At 36.8% G+C, this 19,277-nt stretch overlaps 1 protein-coding gene across 1 annotated transcript in view; it reads right to left on the bottom strand.

Moving 5' to 3' along the window:
• The window catches only part of gabbr2 (gamma-aminobutyric acid (GABA) B receptor, 2), a 187,795-nt gene that overhangs the window by 114,710 nt on the left and 53,808 nt on the right, over positions 1 to 19,277 (bottom strand). Inside the window, exon 2 of the mRNA XM_008421807.2 lies at positions 13,609 to 13,746. Coding sequence (XP_008420029.1) covers positions 13,609 to 13,746 — 138 coding nt within the window. The remainder of the gene's footprint in view (positions 1 to 13,608; positions 13,747 to 19,277) is intronic.

Raw genomic sequence — 19,277 nt, forward strand, 5'->3', positions numbered from 1 at the left:
ATATATATAAAATCTGAGTTGACAGATTTAAAAGTCATATCATTAAACTGAAGCTGACAGAAGTAATCAAAATAGCAGCTGAAAGAAAACAAAATGACAGCAAACAGTTTGCATGCATCTGGATGTACAATTACTTATCACACTGCATCAATCACAAACTGACTTCTTGTGCCACAGGGGTAGTTATACATTTAAATGATGGCACAGCGTTACACTGCATCTACCTAGGCAGTGTGTGTTGCTCAAAAAGAAAAAAAAAAAATTAGACCATATGTGCAGTCACTGCTCAGTGTTTAAGAACATCCTGCCCCACTTTTCTGTTTTCTTCTGCCAACTTATGGAGTTTAGTGTTCGTCAGATAAATGTATTCGTTTCAACTGTGTGTGTGCGTGTGTGTGTGTTTGTGTGTGTGTGYGTGGGCGTGSGTGTGTGTGTGTGTGCGTGTGTGTGTGTGTGTGTTGTGTATCTTAAGAGTATTAGCAATCTTTTTCTATTTCTCTGGCCATTTCTCTGCAGGCGATCACGTCTCTACCTGAGAGTCTCTGTGTGTTTTAGTCTCTACTTGTCTGACGTGTGCATGCTTTGTGGAAGAAGAGAGAGACAATTCAGGGATAGACAAATTCCACTCTGTTCTAATGAGCTAGCTGTGCTGCTCCTCTAGCTCTGTCTCTCGGGTCCTCCTGCCGGCTCACCACTAAAAGGTTCGAATTAAAATTTCAAACCGAGTCGTGCCATGTTTCTCTGGCATTTATGTATAAAACATATATGTTTTTTTTTTTTTTTGTCTGCTAAGGTCAGAACCCTACTGTCTAGTTCTCACTGCCACTCGGAACGACCAAACATTTACAAGTCAACAAATTTCACAGTAAGTTACCCAGTGATGCCACTGTTCAGTCCACTGCATAATTTCAATCATTAAATGTCTATTAAATAAACCTATTCCTGTTGAATGAAAACAGCCCTAAAGTCTCACAAGACCACAAGGATCCCCCAAAACTGAACGTTGGTGGATTGCTTCAGAGTTGTTAACAACATTTCAGTTTTACAGCAGGTTCTGACCCTTTGAGCTTATACAAGGCACTGCTTTCTTGACCATCCTATCACAATTATCTTTTCATGGCTACCACATCTGTAATGGCATGTTTTCTAACAATCTGTATAATCTTTCTATGAATATGGAGTAGTCTGACACTGGCAGCCTTGCGCATTTTCTGCAATAATCTTTATCTGGCGCAGAGCTCTGAGAACGTTTCCCACCCAGTGCAGTCAGAGGGAATCATACTTTATAAATACAAATATTTGCATATTTTTTCACCAATTACTGATCACACAGATGCTAAAATGTTTTTTTTGTTTTTTTTTATTATACTCCCACTATATTATTAGCAAAATGTATGCTTTTCACTGCTTCAAAAATTGCAATACTTACACGGCATGAGAAAATGTTAACTAGAAGTAGAAAGAAAATAGTTTACTTTTAAACATCTAGGAATATGAATTGATGATCATTTGACTTTTAAGAAGCATAATCAGTTTGTTTAAAAAGATTCTGAAAATTCTTTTAGGATTTTACAAAAGACACGTTCTGAAGTCCTGCTTCTGCTCGATGGCTTGTGTATGAACACTTTACTCCATAATCTTTGCATGCGTCGAAATTTATTACCAACCGTGTTCCTCTGTTTGTACTCTGTTTGACTGGATATCTCTATGTAATGACTGTACCAGGGCTCATTCATTGGTACTACTTAACTTAGTCTCTTAAACATGGTACACCACAATCTCAGATATGATATCTTTGCAGTACACTGTCTCACACCTGTGTGAATGTTTTCTGTGACAAAATGTTAATGTGTTTGTTTCTGCTGTAATTATGCTACTATGGTCTTGGTCGGGCCTCCCTTTTAATAGAGATCTCTGAACTAAATGGAACTAACGAATTTTTGTTTCAGTGCTTGGTCAGATGTTTTAGTTGCAGCCAGAGCTGTGATGCTATCAGTACAACAGACGCAGTAACAAAAAAAAAACAAACAAAAAAAAAACACAGTTACTTGCTTCTTGCTACAAATTCTCTGAAGACTAAGCCTTGCAGGTGTGCGCCAGGAACAAATCAGGGATAAGATGCTGTTGGTGCTACCAGGCTGCAGATTTGCTGCTGCTTGACCATAACAATCTGACCACAAAGACTTTGCGCACAGAGATCTTGATGTACTTTCACAGACCTCTCTAAGTGCCTACAGAGGCCATCTATATGTCGGCTGATTGTTGATGTTATTATACAGTCTTAGTCTTATGTGAATGGGGTGCTAGATGTTCTGTTCATTATAACACAATAGCTATAAGAATATATGATAAAAAGCTGCTATTTCTGCTCTTGCAAAAAAATGTTCCTCGTCGGTTTAAGTTACACAGGTACATGCGTTTTTACTCTCCTGTATTCGATCTTTACCATGTGATCACCCAAACTACATCAACACACAGACATCAATGTCACATGACAATTAAGGTTATTACTTAGCCTGTGATATTAATGTAACAGCCAAGTGGTGAGTTTTTTGGCATTATCAATTTGAACATAATTAGAGCCAAGTGGAAACTGACCCTTCGGGAAAAATTTGGTGATTTTTTTTTTTTTTTCCATGTCACGAGTCCTTGAAGGAAATTCCACGTATTACTGAAGACATCAAAACAAAGATTAAAATAAGTCAGCTACAAATCGCTATGACTTGCAATGTATTCGCTATAAACGAATACATTTATCTGACGAACACTAAACTCCATAAGTTGGCATACTGGGTGTTAAGAAAATGCAACATGCATTTAAAAATAAAGGACATCTGCAGTTAAGCTGCTCTTTCACATATTCACATATTCATTTCTGCCTTTCTACCCATACATGTTTTTTTATTTTATTTATGTATCTGAGTAACTGTTTGTTTTCCCAAGACTGAGGCTGATTGTCACGGCTGTTCAAAGACTCCACCAACTGGCACTGGGATTTGTGATTCAAGAGGAGTGAAGCTGTTGGACCAATGTTTTTTTAGAGAAAAAAAAAAGCCTTTTAAAACATTGACGCTGTCATCTGCAAACACTGTGCTGCATGTGGTATCAACCTAGTTTTTTTTTTTTTTTTTTTTTTTTTTTTAGACATTTCACCTCTTTTTGCTCCCATGAAAGCACAGAGCACTAATACTATTCTGGTCTCAACATGTCCATCAAGCAGGCTTATCAGGTAACGGCTGTCCTCGCTGTACATCTAAATAGTGACTAAACATCATAAACACAGCAGGAGCGATAAAAACACAAAAAGGGAAACGCATTTCCTCACATTGCACTCTCTGTCTGATCAGAGAATATTGGCTTTCTTTAAAGCTGCAACCGTATCTCGCTGTCACTGAGAAATCACATCATTGACTACATTTCTGCAAGTGATGTGGTTATTTTTAATGCATGACAGGTGGTAAAAGATGGCTGAATGATTCACCCCTTCAAATGACTCGCTGAACGACAAAAAGCATTGATAGTTATTTCAAATGTGGAAGTGCAATTGTAGCAGATGTTTTGTTGTAAAAAAAAAAAAGCACACTGCTCATTTGTAATTCGTATCAGGAAGGACAATTTGTGCTTTCTTATCCGTTAATAAATATTTTTTGTTCAATAACAAATTTTAAAAGTGGAATGTTGTTCCCACTCCAAAGACAGGGGTGCTTGCCATATGCTCTCTCTCCACAGGGGCAGTCCAGCTTCCCCTCTACCGCAGTGCACCAGCCAACAATACAGATCTATGTTAAAACTCGGAATGCTGGGATTTTTGAATGAAAGCCACTGGCCTTCTCTTGTTATCTTGAAGATGTTTCGCTTCTCAGCCAATAGGCTTCTTCAGTCCAGAAACTTAGTTTTGAAAGTATCTAACGCGACTCCTAAGATTATTGTGTTCTGGATGATGGAGAACATAAACCTCTGAAAAATCAACAATCTTTTGGTATTTCCAATCATCGCATGCTTTATGCTCAGGCAATAAAGATAATTTATGAAATGATCAATTTCATAAATTGATCATTTCAATTTATGAAATGATCAATTTCATAAATTGATAATTTATGAAATTATCAATATTTATTTGGGGATAACAGACGTAATTAATCCTTTGACCCTTCCAACTCTCTTTTTTTTAATGAGATCAAGCAGTGCAGAAAGACATAGCCTCAACTTGTCTCCTCTAAACATTTTTTTTCATGTTACAGATAAATAGCTCATTTATATATTTTTAAGTAAACAAAATAAAACACTCGAAGAATCAGTCACGTGCAATGAATCTTCATCATTTACTTTTTGAATTTAGCTAAATAAAACATTTCAGTCATATAATTTATTCAGATTTAGCCTACATGTAAAATTTAATCTGTGCAAATTTAAGAAGATCCACAAATAAATGTAAATTTGTGAACTCAGTTCCTGTGTTCAAAACGTAAAAGAGCAGCTCAAACATCATGTTGATGAGTGTATGTAAACTACTGACCTCAACCTTATCCTTAGGATTCAATGACTGCAGTAGGGAATTAAATAATATAGCTCGCTATCATTCTCAAACAGACGTGGCGTTTTCATATCCAGATGCCCAGATAAAGTGAAAGAGGATAAAAACGGGGAGAAAGGATGGGCAGAAACTGGCAGCACAGAGAGAATATATTAAGTAGAGAAAGAAGTTGGAGAGACTTATTTTGGTGTTTGTCAAATACATCTCTTCCTCAGTCTGAAGACAATCGCAACTGGATGTTCTGAGCAGGCGTAAATCAGGGTTTGTTTGTTGTTTTTTACGTAGATTGAGTCATCACTTATGCTATTTATTTTCTTGCTGTCAAGAGATTTAATTTGGCTCAAATAGCCTACAAATCAAAGTACATGCGTTTTTATTGTTGAAGATTTTATCAAGTTAGAGAATGTGTTTCAGGAGTAATTTCTGAGTGTAACGCTTATCTTTCAATTTAGTTGCACCGCGTGTTCTGTTTGTAGGGTTTGAATGATCCAAAATGCTAATCAGCCTACTGTTAAATTAGGTTATATCATCCCCGCACAAGACTACAGTATGTGAGGGATGGGTGGGAGAAGAAGACAAAGAGCAGCAATAGGAGATCAAAAGCACTCTGTAATGATAAGAGTCTCTCTTTCCATATCCTCTCTCTCTCTCTCTCTCTCTCTCTCTCTTGCCCTCTAAGTTTGTCCTCTCTCTCTTCCTCTTTCTTCCCCTCTCTTTCCTCCTCTGGCTGCCTCTGAATGGGAGATGATGCTTCAGATATTAGTGAGCTGTGTCAGACAGTTAAACTGCCCTTTATCGATCCTCTACGCTTCAATCTTTCCAAGCAGCCGTTATGGTTTTAATGGCCTGTAATGGAGCTGGGCCTTCTTTGATGTCCAATTGCTCAGCAAGCCCTTGTTTTTGATAGAGTTTCAAAGGATGCTCCGAACACCAGCCACAGAGCGGCACATTTCCTACACAAATTCTTAGTTCAATGAGGTTCTCAATGTCCCAATCTTGGGGGGGGGTGGGAAACATAAAAAAAAAACATTCAAAAGTAGAGGAAGGTAAACGGAGAACAGAGATCTTTGGGATTTTTTTTCCAGACTTACTGGAAGCTTTAAAAAAATAAAAAATGGCTCGATCAATTTTAAACGTGCTGTAATATAGTAAGAACTCACAAAAAAAATCCTTTTGTATGCAATTTCATCTTGCAACTCTTGATACCAAAATCAACCAATTTTACGTTTAAAATTTTTGTTTGCCACTTCCAAAAACAGTAATGGCTAATTAATCAAAAAAACGCAAAAACTACCTTCAAGAGATATCCTGTTTTCTTTCTATAAGGCAAGATTAGTACATCATTCAAAATGCATATTTATTTGTATCCTGCAAAATTATTGTGAATAAAACAAATCCCTTACTACCTGTCAAAAGTGAGGGGGAACATTTATTTGGGATCAATGTCTCTACACACTTTACAAAACGGCTGTTTCAAAAGTCTTACATACACAGAGCAACTACATAGAAGCATTTATGTAGGACCTCCTTCAAATTGTATAATAGTTGATGTTTTGTTCATGGCTTTTTAAACTGTATTTTTTTCAGTTGGACCTTATTTCCTGTTTTATTTCTAAAAATCTTCATTCCACTTCCCCTGCTCGTCAGTAACTGTCGACATAGCTTAAATCTTTTTAAATTTGCAATTATTTACAAATGTCAGCGTTTTAATATCGGTATGGAATAAACTATATTTGTGGGCTGAAACCCGTTAACTTTAAAATGACAAACTTTGTGCTTTTAAAGAGTCTTTGTTCAGTGTCAAAATAAATAACAAAATTATAATTTACATATTGAACTGTGAGGTTCAAATTGAGGCTTAAAGGTGAGAAAGAAACAAACAACCTAAGAAACACTCCCTTTCTTACTTTGAAATATCAGTCTCACTCTATTCACGTCCATTGTTTATTATAACAGTTTAATATTCTTTTTAGGAGACAAATTATAGAGGAAAAGCCAATACATGAAAAGAAATGTGTGGTAGCCTCAGAAAATATCTTAAACTTTCTTTTGAAAATTGTTGACTTACTTCTCCCACTAATTGTCAAATAGCTAAAAATAGCAACATCTACTTGCGTCCTTTTTTTTTTTGTTTTGCTAGGAGCTTTAGCTTCATCTCTAAGTATACACACAGCTTGTGCTTCAAAGTCCAATGAAACTTATGACCTAAATAAGTTATATCAAAGCTGAAGACCCCCTAAAGAGAAAAGAGGGCAATGGAAATAGATCATAGATGTAAGAGTGTATCTTAACCTTCAAAGGAGTACTATGTAATTAAATCTCTATTCAAAATAAAGAAAAATAGGTTGCTAATATGTCTAATTTATTGTTAATGGTGACCAGGAGGTACCTCCAACATTATCAGCATACGACCCACTTTCTTTCCGCTTCCTGAAAACTCCTGAATAACAACATTCGAATGCAAGGGTGGAAATCGGTATGTTCTCATGTCGGATTCTTTTTGAATTTTGCTCATAGACTTTGGCATCAATAGTCTGTAAGAAGCTGTTTCATAGTCATTGTTTCCACTTCAAAAGGAAGAACCAACGCAGCAAGAGATCCTCCGAAAGCCCTCGTTTTTATTAGTGGCTTTCGAAGAAGCGTGTTTATTCAATATGCGACGCTGACGGTTGCAACACGTTAACGGGAGGCATTCAACAAATGTTGGTAATTAGCAAATGACTGTGTTTCCTGTCAGATTGCGTGTATTCAGAACTGTGAACGGGCACAACAGAGAGCGTGAACTCTCCTACTACATGCTGGCGTGATCTACAAGTATTGAGGCATAGATGAGAAAAATAACTGTTTCAATGATGCACAATGAAACATAATTGGTTTATTTATTTATTGTTTTTTACATCTGTTTGTGCCATGGGGCATCAAGACAAATTGAAGGAGACATTGAATTTGCTGGGATTTTTTTTCCCCCCACATTTGTCTGTAAAGCATGTTTATTCATCTTTGTTCAGTGTTAAATGCCAATAGATTTTTTATTTTTTTTTTTTTGCATTGTCACACTTTTGTCTTTAAAACTAGAATATGATTTAAATTGTAAACATTAATGATAGCAAATTACTTTATCCAAATAGACCTAAAATGACTAACACAAAAAGAGGCATCTTGCCTTCTGCTTCCCTTTGGTCACAGTAATAAACTTTGAGAAACTGAAAACACGACTTAATTGGCAGCCTTAAGAATCCTGACTTTTCCCAAAGTTACAATTAGAGAGAAATGAGAGAGAGAGAGAGTCAGCAATTAATCCCCAAGAGTGGACCTGATGGTCAGCAAAAACACGAGCGGCAGTAAAGCAAATATGAAGATAAATGGTTTATCATCAAATCTTCAGAGACCAGCTCAGCAAGAAGTCAACCGGAATGTTTCTATTTTTCACCTGGACGTCAGAGTCGAACAAAAAAAAAAAAAAAAAAAAAAAAGGCAATATCAAGGCTGTTTATAAAAGGAGACGGAGCAGACTAAAATCAGAGCGGACACTAAAAATCTTTCTGAGTGCACACTGGAGAGTAAAGGTGCGTAATTCATTGCTGACCCTCAGCTCTAAGTATTGCTATCTGCTCTTTTTCAGCACTTCACTTAGAATGCAAATACATGCAAGAGGCACCTATTAAGTGCAGCAGGTATGAGCATTTTGCCTCTGATTACAGATGGGAGAATATAAATATGGTTTTCTACCACTAATAAGGCAAGTAAAGAACTGCCAAAGGGGGAAAAGTTATCTGGGCAGCGAGCTCCAAGTCCTAAGATTAGACACAGAGGCTGCACTCAAAACTGCAAGAACATCACCTTGCTGCACCAGGGAGACCCATACTCAACAATCAGAGGACTGCAAAAGTTGTAACATTCAAACTGTGAGAAATGGGGGCATAATTTGTCCATTAGTTCTAAAATGCTGCCTTAGTAAAAACAAAACAAAACAAAACAAAATAAAAAAACAATAGTGAAACTTAGCAACTATTAAAAGGTTGAAAATGTTTTTTTTTTATTTTTATTTGTTCCTTCAAAATTCAGAAGTTTGCATAAATTAAGATTACTTTGCCTTTAAACAGCTCAGATGGTGATGTCATGGCTTTGTAAGCTTCTTATTTAATTGCAGGCACACAAGGGAATGTATATTAAGGTGACACTCTAAATGCGCAGCGTCTTTTTTAGCTATCATGGGGAAATCTAAAGAAGTCAGCCAAGACATTGGAAAGAAAAACTATGGAACCTCAAAATTCTGTTTAATCCCTGCGTCCCTTTTTCAGATTGCTGATGGATGCTCAGAATTGGTTACAATAAATCATTGAAACATAACATATAATATATATTATTTTGTTTTTGATCATTATTTATAATAATACAGTTGTAATATAATTGACTTTCATGGTTAAAAAAAAAAAAAAAAAGCAGCCCAATTAAATTTGTTTCTCATTTACCTGGGATACATTCAAAATAAGGATCTGGCCGTGCGCTTGCACAGAGATTTTATCCTAAACTTTGGAAGTGATGAAATATTGATATGGTACACATGAGGATTTGACGTAAGTGAGGCAGAATACTGCAGTGCCAGGCATTACATGTTTTATTGAAGCACCCAATGTAGCACTCAGGCAAAGTGAGAAAGAAAATTGGGAGGAAAAGAAGAGCCTCAAGATAGTGAGCGTTTAAAAACCCAGAAAACTGCAATGGGCCAGTGGGAATGCAGGTCTGTCTCTAAACTGCCTGATTTAATGAGGCATCAACAATCAATACAGTCAGGACACAAGAAAAATGAGCCCCACATACAGGTAAACATTAGATCTATGTCCAGATGCTGGCCAAAATGGGCTAAAAGGATGCATTCAGCTGTTCCTCCTTGAAAATATCAGTGTCTTTGTTCAGTGGTTTCAAAAAGATGAGTTGTACTAAGGGAAGATGCTAAAATTTTCTTAAATTTTTACTCCCAGGCAAATGATGCTAAACAAGTGTTGTCACAAAATTCAACAAAAATAAAACTCAGGATTTCCCTCGCAGTTCCTGGCAAGTTAAAAAGTCTTAAGGGACATAACTTTTACTTTTAAAAAATGTGTTTTTTACAAATTTGTTAAAACCATCACTACGTTATGACAGTATAATATGAGATAAATGATCTATAGTACTGCTGTTTTCTACCGGAATACAACACCTGGTCAGAAGCAACCAATCAGAGCAAGGAGTAGGGTCCTAGGGCTGTCAATCATGCTCAAGTATGCACTGCTCATGCAGTTCCCCTTTTTTCTGCTATGCTACAGCTGGTTCATTATTGTTTCTCTATCCTTCCTGTGTCCTTACTTTGAGTATCCTCTCTCCTCTTCGCTCTGTTGGTGATATTTTGCCAATATGTGAATATTTATATGACATTTACGTGAAAATGCAGTCACAATTCAGATATGCATATAAAATACAGCAAATAAAAATAATTCAACTACAATGTTTCTATACACTTTTAGCTTAATATTCATTTTATTATTTAGTTTCATTGCAATTCTAATATATTTGGTTATTTAATGTATTTTAACCAATTTTGGTACCATTTATATTGCAGCTGAGTATATTTCCGGTTATCTACAGATTCATTAGTAATAAATATAGGTTATCAGGTATGAATTTTAATACTGTGAGATCCGAGTTTCAGGTGTATTAAAAGGTGTGTGATAATTGTTGCCCCAAAAATAAGAGCAAAAGCAGCCCTGGCCCTGGTAGGTGTATTTTGTTTTTCTGCTGTAACGTAGCAGCCCTACCTAATGTTTGCGTCCAGGTTCGCAGAACTGTTTGGATGACGGTGCTCTCAGAAACAGCTTAGACAAAATAAAAATGATCTCCACGGAGGGGAAACATAATTTTCTTTAATTGGATTAATGGTTTAAAGCCTCACTATAATGGATAAAATGTCTTCATGTGGAAGAAACATGGCTTGCTTGGTACAGGCTCCTAATTATGAAATTATTTTTTGTCTATTTTTCTTGGCGTAACGGACAACTAATGATATTACAGCTAAAAATCATACTTATATTTCCATGCCCTTGTTGTCTACTACTTGCCAATTAAGTTATTTTTTAAACTCCACTGACCTTCTAAAACTCTTTCACAAGAATAACGATTTTATTTGCATCCAGAGGCAAACTCAGGCCTTCATGAAGATAATGGAATATGAGTTTATTGTAGTCGAGCCTGCTGGTACTTCGTTAGGTACCACTAATTGAAACTATTTTTATGACTGAATGATCAACCTTATTCTTCTTTATTTTCTTTATTGGCTGTTCTCAGCTATATATTCTGTAGATAACGTCTGCCAGCTTTCTGTTTTGATGTGGTAATGATGAGCTTATTAGGTGTGGCTGATTTAATCTTATAAACCAAGGCTAGGGTAAGCAATTTGATAGAAAAATCAAGTTTATATCAAGTTTAAAACTTGATTACGACAAAATAGGAGGAAAACAGGGGAGATCCACTTATATCACCTTCTGGCACATGGTTCAGACAGGCTATTCTTTTTTTTCTTTCTCTCCTTAAAACAACAACATTATTCTGGCTTGAAGCTGTCATAATTTCTTAAAACTGTATCTGATGCCAAAGTAGGAAAAACGAGTCTCTACTAAAAAGATATGTTCAGATTTACTAATTAATTTACTATGACTTTACTAATTGCATTGCATTAATGAAATACAAGCAAAGAGGATATTTGAGATGTACTCGTTGATCAATCAGATTTTGTTCTAATGTTATTTTAGCAATCTAAAAGTTGAGTTGCATCGAAGAGATGCAATTAAATAAGTGTAAAATCCCTGTAGTATTAATCTCTTTTTCTTGTTTTGTGTACTAACCCAATGTTCAGGTGGTTAACCATTACCCTGCTTATCAGTCTAGATCAGGAAGAATTTTAGCTTTGCCATTCTTGGTGGGACTTCCAGCACATTCTCAGCAAAATGTTCCGGTACAATATTCAAAGCACGTGCTTATGTGTGTGCTTTACCTGCCAGTATCCAGGTACTAAGTTCTGGACTGTTTCACGGGCATCTTTGCCCAACCTGCATGTTGGGTCTGTGCTGCTGTGATTATTGATTTTGCCCAATCACTTGGTACAGTCTTATCTAGTCATTTGTAGAACTTCACAGTGTCCGCCACTTCCCGTATCTGCAGACGATACGGGCAATGCAAAAACTTTTCTCTCCTTGATTATTCCTCCTGGTCTTCATTTTACACGCTAGGTTTCTGCTTCCTAAGAAACCTTAGCAGTTCATCCTTAGGGACCTTCTTCCTGATTTCATACTGGCTACATTCATACTCTGCAACGCATTTGTCCATATCATAAAATTTCCAATAAATTCCAAAGGAATTTGTAGTTGTAAAGCAACGACAGCAGAAAATAGCTTGCACTGTGTTGTTGGGGGATGAGGGGGAGAAATATAGAAAGATCGAAGACATTAATTCTTTTTGCAAGGTTCTGCGAAACTCCTATCTTGCTAGCCATTAGCATGCAACTCTGGTTTTACCAAATCACTTGGCGCAATGTGCTGAGACAGCCACACAATGTGTATTTTGGGAAAAGGCTGGCCTCAATTTGTTGGTGTCAGTATTTGTATTGATAGCAAAGAAGACCTTACAGGGTAAAGTGCTCTGGAGAACAAATTGCTCCAAACAGTGTGTTCTTTAAAGCAAAGGAGTGCCACTGCTGCTCTCAGAGGTATCATTCTCAAACAAACTAATAAAAACTGAGAGTGGAGCAAACACACATACACGTCTAAGGACACCTCAAACTAGGCATGTCTTGAACCTTCTGTGTAGACTGGTATTACCACTGAGAAAAAAAAACTGAAGACAGACACAAAAATACCCAACTTTTATCACCTTTCCTTGTTGATATTTTCCCTCTTAAGAGACCTGTACAAGATGGCGAGCAAAGAGCAATATGAAGAGAAGCAGACTGAAGGTAACGGCAAGCCGGAGAAATGTAAAACGTTCTGTGACATTCAGTTCAAAATGCAGGCTCTTCAATTATGCTCTCTCTTACAAGCGCAAGCTTCCTCCGTCCTTATCTACGCTCGATAACCTTTGTGAGGTTTACAACAAATTAAATGATTTATTTGGAAAGAGGCAGTTTCCCTCCCTGGTACATTCAGAGCAGACTCAAAGACACAGGGAGCCACAACTCCAGGGGTCAAAAGTTTTGCAAAACGTAAGAATTAAAGGTTTTTAATTTGCCAAGGGTGCAGTCTTGATGCCGCGCTGAACTAATACAAATGTCAATATGAGAAGCTGGTGTAAATGAATAGCAAAATATGAAAGTAGGTAATTAGCTCAACAGATCTAGTTCAAGCTCGTGCCAAAACACCCTCTAAGCCAGTTTTCAAATATTAGCTGTGTATGCATCAGCATTTGGAAACTGTAAGGAAAAAATATATTAAAAAAGTCAAGCCAACGTTTTAAAATGTCGCAAAAGGAGAGAAGCCTGAAGTTCACTTAAAGTTTGTACATTAAAGTTTGAACAATGAAGCTCGACCCAAGCATTTTATTCATCTTCTGACAGATTCTTCCAGTACAGTGATGCTTAAAACGCCTCAAACTGGCCTTTCAGTCATGACGGTTAGCGTGATGTACTACGCTTCAATCCACCTCAACAAGTTTAAGATGTGACAGAATGGGAGACTTGCATTGCAGATTATGCAGCCAACAGAGCAACAATTACCTGATGCTCTGCACACACTGAGTTTTTTTTAAATATCCTGTTGGGAAGTTACCTTAATCCCAATTGTTCACCAAAACCTAGTTTGCATGTTAAAAGCAGGTGACCCAAACTTTTTGTGTGTGAGTTTTCTAAAGCAGTAATGTAAAAAAAAAAAAAAAGCTGAACTTTACTGTGTAAAGCCTAAAAACAACGAGTCTTGTAAAAGGTAGGCTCACAGAAGTGTATTATTAAGTAACATGCCATGTGACAGGATGTATCGACTGTACAGTGTGGCACACACACACACGCACGCACACACACATTATGTGTGCTCACATATACAACAAACCCCTACCTGAACCAGATTCCAGCCCTCCAAAGACTCTGCAATAATGGAGGTCACAGACGGGCACACGCCTCCGAAGATCATCAGATGTTTGGGACCGTAGCATATGGCGTCAAAAAAGGCCCTCAGTCCTTTAGCGTTGTCACACTGCAGACACAGATAGATATAGTGGAGAGTGAAAGAATGGGGTGGGGGAGTTAGAGGAACACAAGGAGGGGGGGAAAAAAAGAAAGATTTTGATTAGACTTTATGAAGATAACAGTAATTCAAACTATGATCAAATGTAGCTTTAGTTTTCTCAGTTAGATGCATTTAATTCATGATGATTCGTCACTCACATGGATCAAAAAGTATTCATCACAAATGTTGCGCCTTGAGACAATATTTGAGTGTTGAAAACAAAAAGCAGAGAGGAAAAGTAAAACTGATTTTATTTTTAATCATCCTAATTTCGGTGGACTAACTGCCATGTTAAGTTTCCTTTTGCTTACATCTCAGCCAAGAGGGTGAGACATAAGCATATGCTGATCCATTTAGTTCCAAAATAATAATAATAAAAAAAATTTGAATCCTGTAATAGAATATAAACACAGCCAACTCATTAATGATAAATGTTGTGCATAGGCATAGACTCTGTGGCATGTAAATAATGTAGAGCAACATAAATGCTAAGATTTGCTTTAAGCACTTCTATGTGTGTGTGCGTGTGTGCGTGCGGTGTGTGTGTGTATATGCCATAAAACACCAGTAAAACAATTTAGCTCACAGGCTTTAAATTCAACCCTCCACTGTTTCAATGCTAACACAATGCAGCCATTTCATGTTACTATGGCAACCGGAAGAAGGAGTGCGAGGGGAAGAAAATTCAGAGGAGAAATGTAAAAAGATTGCATAGTTACTACTGATTGCAACATAATTGTTTGCTAACTGTTATTGCTGTGGTTCTAAGACATCCACAGTTTACCATGACATACCAATCAGCACCAAACACTTTTCCTGCTCACTTTTTTCCAATTGACCACTTAATTCGGGATGTGTTCATGAATTAATGCCAAGTGGGCTTGTGTTTGTTTTGTGTTTCTACCTTAATAGCTGTTAGCCGTGACTGGATTAAAAAAAACAAAAAAAAAAACACTAACCAACACTGTTGTTGGAGGTCTGAAAACCGATAATTGATTGTTTTGAAAAGTGTTTTATGACACACAAAAGCACCGCTCAAGTGTATGCTAGTGGGTTTTATTGGTATACTTATATTTTGAAAAATTTTGAAAACTAGCATAATGTGCTTCTTTCTTTTTTCTTTAACAAAAACCTGCATGTGTGGACGCGATCAGTTTTGTTTTTTTAAACATGTGAGCAGAAAACAAACAGATGAGACAATTTAAATACCATCAGATTCTTACTACATCAAGCTGTTGAGCACCAACGACACAAGGATCACAAATGTTTTCTGGAGGAGAAAATCTCTTTTGAAATTCAGAAATGAATATAAAACAAATCAGCTCCAACTGCTAACAGAATTATTCAGTTATTAAATTCAATTAGTTTATATCCAACTAACTGAACTGTGAGCTTGTTCATGTACTAAATGTGTCTTCTTGGAATTTTAGGATACAGTAACGTTAAAGTTGTGTTATCTTGAGGTAGAATGAGGGAAAATAACAAGCCTTCCTACCTACCTAACAGTTTGGTGTCTTCACTAATTTTCTTAAAAAAAATAAATAAGAAAAAAACTCAAGATGCCTACATAAAAGTTGTATTTTTAAATTAAACATTAAATTACACGCAGATGAACTGTCACGCCACACTTTTCAGAGTTTCATTTGTATGTACTTAACTAAAAAACAACTCTGCGCACATACGCACATCAGAACTCTTCCATATTGCATTCACCTCCTCATTCTCAGATTGACGCTTAGTTGTCATGTCAAGCTTTTGTGAGGTGAATGTATTTTTCATCATGGCACATGCACATAGATGCCTTTTCCTTTCTCAATCCCAGCAGAGCAAAGCATGCAGTAGTGCCGGTCAAAAATAGACTTGATTGCAGATGTGCCTCAGGTGAAACGAGAGAGAGAAGATGTGATTAGACACAGTGGGTAGTCCTTATCGTGACCACGCAGCTGAATGAAACAGTAGGCTATTAAAGAAGATATCCCATTAGCACATGGTTATTCTTCAATTTTTTTTTTCTCCAGCTGGCTGGGAAAAGGTGGGCTGGTATTGAGGGATTGTGACTCAATTGGTTACCATGCAACAAAGAAGTAAGTGTGGGCAGCTAAACTTGTCAAAGTGAACACAATAAGTCTCAGTGATGTAGGTTTAAGCCAATTTACTTACAACGTAACAATGGGATGGAGGTGGCAAAATGTTTTATGCTATTGTGTTTTTATCCAGTCACTGACTCGACAATAATTTCACGATTATGTGAAATGTAGTAAAGGAGACGTAATAAAAGTAGCATCATATCCCAGTAATAAAGTCCAACCGTCCAAACAAGCACGGACTTTCTTAAGGACTCTCTTTACGAAGTGCTGCATTTTGTTCCCGTTTTGCTTCATTCATCCCCGTCTACATTTGCCCACAAAACTTGCACACAAGCACACAATCTGTTGTGACTGCTCATAAAGCCTTGACCGCTGTGTTGTCATGCCAACGGTGTGACTATTCACACTTTGAGCAGCAGATGAGCCAGGATGCCGCAGCAGGCCCGTTGCAGCGACTGCTATATTTAGTCTCTCATTAGGTAGCATAACCACTCCAACTCTGATCAATAGTTATTCAGCTGTAGAGATGCACTGTAGAGGTTTGAATAGACAGAATTCAAACAGAAAACCTCGAGGTGAAAGAAGCTCAGAAGGAAAAAAAAAAAAAAGTATAAAGAGGAGCGCAGACACTCAAAAGTAATGACAGAGGAAGGATAGGGAAACAAAAAAGAAAGACACGAGTAAGGACGTTGGAGCATAAGCAACAATTATCAACATGCTCTCTACTGCAGTCATAAAGTATTTTATAATTCAGAGGCTAGCAAGATGTAATGCACAATTGAATTTGTTATGTGCAAGTCAGCAGGAAAATCACGTGGCAAACTAGTAACGAAAGGCAAAGAAACTGGTCAAAGTAAATTTGTGTGCGTAGCGTTATTCACACACAAGATACTTCAAGGTGATTTTCGTGAAAATAAGGGAGCTGAGTATCGCCGACATCTGATTTCTTTAAATGGTGGAATGTTACCTTTCAAAACTTTGCCACTGCAGAGAGCAAGTAAAATATATTCAGCTTGATAATGATATGATGCAGATGATCTGTTCATATTTAAACAGAGTGAAAGGAAAATGCAATTAAATGTCATTATCAATTTAAAACTTGATGGGTATAAACAGATAAGGATAGGATTTTTTTGACACCATTAATAATACATGACAAATAATGAAGAAGTCTAGCGCGATCTCTGATCCATTCATAACTATATAAATAACCAATTGGGGCACCACCTGATCACCAGGAAATTAATAACCAATCACTCTTAATAACCAATCAGAAGTAGTCCAACACTGACATTAGTTTGAATGGAATCTGAAATGCCTAGTCTGACATTAATAAAAACTTGGATCTAAAAAAGGGGTAATGTTCTGTACTTAAACTTCTTTGAGCAAACATTCCGATTTCTCAAAGCAACTAAATTTAATAAAATTTGAATAATCTTTTCCAGTGAATGCAATAAATATATTTAGTTTGCATTTTAATGTCGACATATATTAATCTGTATTTTCCAAAATGTAAAAACAAAACTGCATGAACAAAAAAAATAGAGCAAAAAAAAAAATTTAAAAAATACCACTGTTTTACAAAACATCACTTAATCCCGCAGCAAGAAATCCAACAACACTTTATTTCTATCCCTCCCCTAGTCCGAAAAGTAATTCCTGGCATTTGGAGGCCATTTGGAGCAAATCAATGGGGTTAACGCCCGTAGTAATCTGTTTGACTGGTTGTGAGATGGCAAAGGAAAGGGAATGTGGTTATGCTGAGGGGAGTGACGGTAGATGAACCTGAAAATGGAAACTCGAGACAGGAGTATAACACTGTAATGTTGATCCATAAACTAAGAAATGAACTTCAAGCAACCAAGAATTCAAAGTGGAAAAGATTAACTTTTCCCATCTTTATTTTTGTACAGATCTTGTGCCCAGTCTGACATTTCACTTGTGCTTCTCTCCTCCTGAAAGCTGAAAGCACTTAAGTGCCATGACAACTTACCAAAGATTTTTATTTATTTTTTTCAGATACTCCTGTAAACTTTCTTCTGACTACAATTTATTAGCAGCGACCTTTACAAGTGGCTAGTGAGATAAACACCAATTGATCATTATATAACAATTGTCTTTTCTTTTTTTTTTGTTCTGATAATAAATCACAATAAGTTAGAAGAAATAGAAAATAAATCATAAGCGTCCTTGGAATGCAGTTGCAAAAAAACAGTTTATCTGTTGTACGTGATAAATTGCTTGCATTAAATATATTTTTTTTTATCTCATAAAAAGAATATGCTTAGAGGTCTGCATGCGTGATTGCTTTAGTGTTCCAGGTTATTCTTCTGAAAAATAAGAGTACAGTGCGAAAACCTATAAATAAATCAATCTTTCACGTCTTTGCAACATGTGAGCACTTCTGCACGTACTCAAGTACTCAAACTCCTCTTTGGACTTTGCCTTTTCAGTCAACAAGACTAAAAGGAAGTTGAAAGACAAAATAGATTTTTTTAAAACAGATACAAAATAAAACAGATTGCAAAACTTTTACAATTATAATCAGAAAATAACATTATTTTTGCATTATTATTATTACTTTTTTTTTTTTTTTATCATTAACTCAAGCCGATGCTCCAAGCCTAAGAAGGATTATCCAAACCTTATTTCATGCGTTCAGTCAGCTGACCCTCTCAACATGGTTAACAAAATTTAGCTGCAAACGCTAGGAGACAGAATGCCGTCTGCTGTTTGGGAGTCAAATCCTCTAATGTAGCAACGCTGCACGCAGCATTAGTCAGCGGAGACCACCGGAGTGTCAATACGAGTACTGTATGTGGGCACGCGCATTTTTCGTGTATCTGATATTGTCGTAAAAACAACGGCTGATCAGAGCACCGGCAGCCTGCTAACCATGATGAAATGCCTTGTTAACGCTGCAAAAAAGAGGCAGCTGCATCTGTCCCTCACCTAATGACCAATTACTGTCCCCAAATCAGCAACCTGAGGCCTGGCATTATGCATACATGAGAGAGAAACACTGAGAGACCGACGCGACAAAGAGAAAGCTAGACCAGGTTAAGAAACCTGGTGTCTCTATACCTCTGCTGCAATGTAGTCAGAGGCAGAACGCCACACGTTGTATTTATTCATGACAACAGCACAGATGATCACAACGAGCAACATTTGCAGGGGGAAAAGAAAAATGCACAGCATGTACTTTCAAACTGTTAGCAAGCATATTCTGGGGGTGCGGGGAGGTGACTAGAGGTTATGACCCTCAATAATCTGATCCAGTCAATATAGCCCCGCCAATAAAAGCACATATAATAATAATTCTGGCTTTGTTGCATGGCTAACTTGTTGATTTTATTAATATATACTCAATTTTCAGCTAAAGTGTTCCATGTTTAATCGTCTGGTAATGTA

This window comes from Poecilia reticulata, linkage group LG11, assembly GCF_000633615.1.
Source record: "Poecilia reticulata strain Guanapo linkage group LG11, Guppy_female_1.0+MT, whole genome shotgun sequence".
Classification (NCBI taxonomy): domain Eukaryota; kingdom Metazoa; phylum Chordata; class Actinopteri; order Cyprinodontiformes; family Poeciliidae; genus Poecilia; species Poecilia reticulata.